Source organism: Arachis ipaensis, chromosome B9 (genome assembly GCF_059453495.1).
Source record: "Arachis ipaensis isolate K30076 ecotype BB chromosome B9, ASM5945349v1, whole genome shotgun sequence".
In the NCBI taxonomy this organism is placed as follows: domain Eukaryota; kingdom Viridiplantae; phylum Streptophyta; class Magnoliopsida; order Fabales; family Fabaceae; genus Arachis; species Arachis ipaensis.
Window position 1 is genome coordinate 140,882,218 of NC_142444.1, and position 4,355 is coordinate 140,886,572.

General features: G+C 37.9%; 1 protein-coding gene across 1 annotated transcript; it reads left to right on the forward strand.

Moving 5' to 3' along the window:
• Positions 1 to 760: 760 nt before the first annotated feature.
• On the forward strand, positions 761 to 4,127 carry LOC110269513 (uncharacterized). Its single transcript, XM_088498091.1, has 5 exons — positions 761 to 846; positions 1,483 to 3,345; positions 3,449 to 3,653; positions 3,756 to 3,895; positions 3,979 to 4,127. The coding sequence occupies exons 2-5, from the start codon at positions 1,485 to 1,487 to the stop codon at positions 4,125 to 4,127; spliced, it is 2,355 nt and encodes a 784-aa protein (XP_088354217.1). The 5' UTR covers positions 761 to 846; positions 1,483 to 1,484.
• The last annotated feature ends 228 nt before the right edge of the window (positions 4,128 to 4,355 follow it).

Sequence of the window (4,355 nt, forward strand, 5' to 3'; positions counted from 1 at the left end):
ATTCGTTACATGCATATTTCAAAACATATTTTTATATAAATGGCATTGATGCAACTCGATTTAGGCATATAAGTAGTAAATTGAATTGATGAAATTTGAATTACTAGCGATAAAGGTAAATCGACCCTATTAAATTCGATTTAGCATGCATATACCTGGGTACATGTAATTTAATTTGAAGAGGTTAAATTCGGTTTACTGTATCTTACATAACAAAATTGAAAGAGTACAAAAAGAGTACACAAAGATAAAGAATACTTTGGTATGTATTTCTTTATTGATTGAATTATAAGAGTAAAACTAAATATATATCAATGTTCTGAAAACCGGACCGGACCGGCCAGTTCAACCGGTTTAACCGCGAACCGGCAATGCAGACGGTCCGGTCCTCCTGCAGAAACCGTCCTGGAAAGAACCGGCGACGAACCGGCGAACCGGCCAAAAACCGGCCGGTTGGGCCGAACCGGTAACCGGCCGGTTCTGAATAAACGACGTCGTTTCATTATTAAAAAAAAAAGAAACCCTTAACCCGACCCGACCCGAAGAGCACCCTGACCCGGTGACCCCAACCACCCCCCGAATCCCTAATTCTGTGTGTTGTTCTTGTTCATCTTCGTGAGAGAAGAGAACAGAGAATGAGAGAAAACTGAAGCTGAACCCTCCACGCCCGAACCCCAGCCTGCCACCGCCCCCTCCTTCGTTGCCGCGGTCACCGGTCAACAGCCCAACCGCCGTCGCCTGGTCGTCAGCCCAAGTAACCCTCCTTCTTCGCCTGGTTCCCTGCCCAGTAGCCAGCCGTCTGCCTCGTCTTCATCTGCCCCGTCCCATCGTCTTCATCGTCGCGCGGTGAGTAACTCGTCTCTGCTCATCTTTGTTCTTCACTTCTTTGCCTCTGTGAACTTCGACTTGCCTCTGTGAACTTCGACTTGCCTCTGTGAACTTCAACTTGCCTCTGTGAACTGACTTCCTCTGCTCATCTTTGTTCTTTGCCTCTGTGAACTTCTTTGTTAGTAACCTGGTTTGCAGCTCAATTTCTGTTTGTTAGTAACTTGGTTTGCAGCTCAATTTCTGTTTGTTAGTAACTTGGTTTGCAGCTCAAATTCTGTTTCTTGGTAACTTGGTTTGCAGCTCAATTTCTGGTTGTTGGTAACTTGATTTGCAGCTCAATTTCTGTTTGTTGGTAACTTGGTTTGCAGCTGAATTTCTGTGTGTTGCACTGTTGCTCAATTTCTGTTTGTAGTTCAATTTGTGTTTGTAGTTCAATTTCTGTGTGTTGCTCAAATTTCTGTTTTGTAGCTCAAATTTGTTACTGTTTTGTACTTTGTTAATGCTGGAAACTGACTCGGTTTTGCATATTTGTTGACTTGCTGAATTTCTCAAATTTGTTCTGCTGTGGCTGTTTAGAATTGTTAGAATTGTTAGAATTGTTAATGTTTATTGCTGTGGCTGTTTTTAATTTCATATATGTTTTATTAATTTTAGTTATGGAAGATAGTATTAATCAAGAAGCAACTGCTGATAACAATGATTCTGTGAATAATAACATGCCTGTCGATACTCCTATTTCGAATGATGCTGCTAATCCCAATTCCCGTAGTGCTAACGATAGTCAGTCACAAGGTTCTTCGAACCTTAGGGGAAAAACAGATTTAGCTTGGAAATATGTTGCTCTACAAACAGTGAATGAAAAACCACAGTATCAATGTTTATTTTGTCTACAAGTTTTCAATGGAGGTGGAATTCACAGGATGAAGAAACATCTAGCAAAGATTACCGGAGACGTGAAAAAATGTCCTAAAGTTCCATATGATGTGGAAAAACAGATGGAAAGTTTGTTGAAAGATATTCAGGCCAGCAAAAAGAAAAGAAAAGTAAGTTTTGGTGAAGAGGGTGGTGATGAGGTAGAGGATGCAATTGATGAGGCAATCCAAGAAGAACAGGAACAACAGCGTACCTCGAATCAGCAAGGAGTTGGAGGCGATCCAAAGAAAAAAGCCAAAGTCATTCCTCCTATGTTTGCACCAAGAACAACTCCAGGAGCTCAACCAAGTATTAAGAGTGTTTTGCAAAACAAAGAGGCGATACACGAGGTTGATAAACGATTTGCTCGGTGGCTTTTGGATTGTAAAATTCCATTTAATGCTGTGATGTCGCCATATTTCCAAGATATGTTGGATGGTGTTGCTGGTATTGGACCTGGTTACAAGGGGCCTTCTTATGATAAGTTAAGGGTTCATTTGTTGGCTGATCTTAAAAGAGAAAGTCAAATGCTAGTTGATAGTTATAGGAGTGCATGGAAGAAAACTGGATGTACCCTCATGGCTGATGGTTGGACAGATCAAAGACAAAGGACGTTAATCAATTTCTTGGTGTATTGTTCTAAAGGTTTGTGCTTTGTGAAATCAGTAGATGCTTCCAGTATGGTAAAAAATGCTTTACATTTGTGTACTTTGTTTTCTGAGGTGATTGAATGGATTGGCCCAAATAATATTGTGCATGTTGTGACTGACAATGCGGCCAATTATGTTGCTGCTGGTAGGCTTATCAATAGAAAATATGATAATATCTATTGGTCACCATGTGCTGCTCATTGCCTTAATCTTATTTTAAAAGATATAAGCAGCATGGCGCATATTTCTAACCTTGCAACTCGTGCTTCAAAGATCACAGTATTTGTGTACAATCATACGATTTTCTTATCTTGGCTAAGACAAAGACCTCGTTGGAGAGAAATTGTACGTCCTGGTGCAACCCAGTTTGCAACTGTGTTTATTACATTGAAGAGCATCTTTGACCGTAAAAAGGAGTTGCAACAATTGGTTGTAGATTCAATTTTCACTGATCACAAATTAGGAAGGAGTGCTACTGGTAGAGCTGTGAGTGCTATCATTCTGGACGCCAAATTTTGGGACGATTGCTTTACTGTATGTAAATTTGTGGGCCCTCTGATTTACTTGCTGAGGGTTGTTGATGCTGATGACCCCCCATCTTTGGGATATGTTTATGAAGGAATGCTAAGGGCAGAAGATGCAATTAAGGAGATGTTTAGGCAATCCAAGACTGCATATCAGCCGTACACAGATATTATCAACTCAAGATGGGACAAGCATTTGAAGAAAGATCTTCATGCGGCAGCTTACTTCCTGAATCCTAAATTCTTTTTTAATGAAAATTATAAAGAAGCACCTGATGTTATGCGAGGTTTGCTTGATCTTGTTACCTTGTATTGCAAGTGTAACAATTTGGATTCAGTTCAGGCAATGAAAGAAATACATTTATATAGAGATCGGAAGGAAAGTTTTGATAGACAAGAAGTTATTCCAGCTGCATCTGAACTTAAGCCTGGTAAGAATATGGTTGAATATTTGTTTAATCAATAGTAACTTGTTTTGAGCTCCTATGTTCTTAATTAATATCTTATAATATGTTATGGTTTTATAATTGGTAGATGAATGGTGGAGGTTATTCGGAGGCTCTGCTCCATGTCTACAAAAGATAGCTGTTCGCATTCTTAGCCAAGCATCTGCTTCTTCTGGGTGTGAGAGAAATTGGAGCCTTTTTGACCAGATTCATACAAAAAGAAGAAATAGATTGGAGCATGATAGACTGAATGACATTGTTTATGTTACCTATAATTTGCGTCTTAAATCCAGGTAATATATGTTTCATGAAATACTATATTGTTTCATTTATAATCTTTATCATAATAAATTTGTAAATTATTAAATCTCCATATATTGTATTTAACTTTTTAGGAAGGAAAAAGAAAAAAGAAAGCAAAAGACACAGCATGATCCAATTGATTATGAAAGTATCAGTCAAGTTGACTTCTGGGTGACTGAAGAAGTTGTAGAGAAAGAGCCTGATCTTCCTAGTAATGTGGATGACTTATTGCGTGAGTATAGTATATTTAGTTTCTAATGATTTATTAGAATGTTGTTAGTTTATCATATAATGATAACATTTCTATTTTATTAGGTGAAATTGATGCTGATTTATATCAAAGTGGCGGTGGTAGTAGTGGTCTTTATGCTGCATCTCTTTCTTCTGCTGATCAGGGTGGGAATGAAGGTGAAGATCATCCCACCGAAGCAGATTTGCAACAAGTTCTTGCGGATTTTGATTGATAAACCATGATGTTGGGATTTAATATTTAGATATTCTTTTATTACTATTTAACTTTTGAGTTTGGATTTTGATAAGATCATATGTATTTGGTTGATGATATTTTATGTAGTGTTTTAAATTTTGAAGATATTTTAAGATTTATATCAGACTATAATTATATTTTAGGATGTGTATTTATAATTTATTTATTATTCTACTCTAAACGGTTTTTTCGGTTGAACCATCGG

Excerpts from the sequence above, each read along its gene's own strand:
- LOC110269513 (XM_088498091.1), top strand. The coding sequence starts at position 1,485 with ATGGAAGATAGTATTAATCAAGAAGCAACTGCTGATAACAATGATTCT. Across the intron at positions 3,346-3,448 it reads TGCATCTGAACTTAAGCCTG|ATGAATGGTGGAGGTTATTC; the intron begins GTAAGAATATGG and ends TATAATTGGTAG. Across the intron at positions 3,896-3,978 it reads TAATGTGGATGACTTATTGC|GTGAAATTGATGCTGATTTA; the intron begins GTGAGTATAGTA and ends CTATTTTATTAG.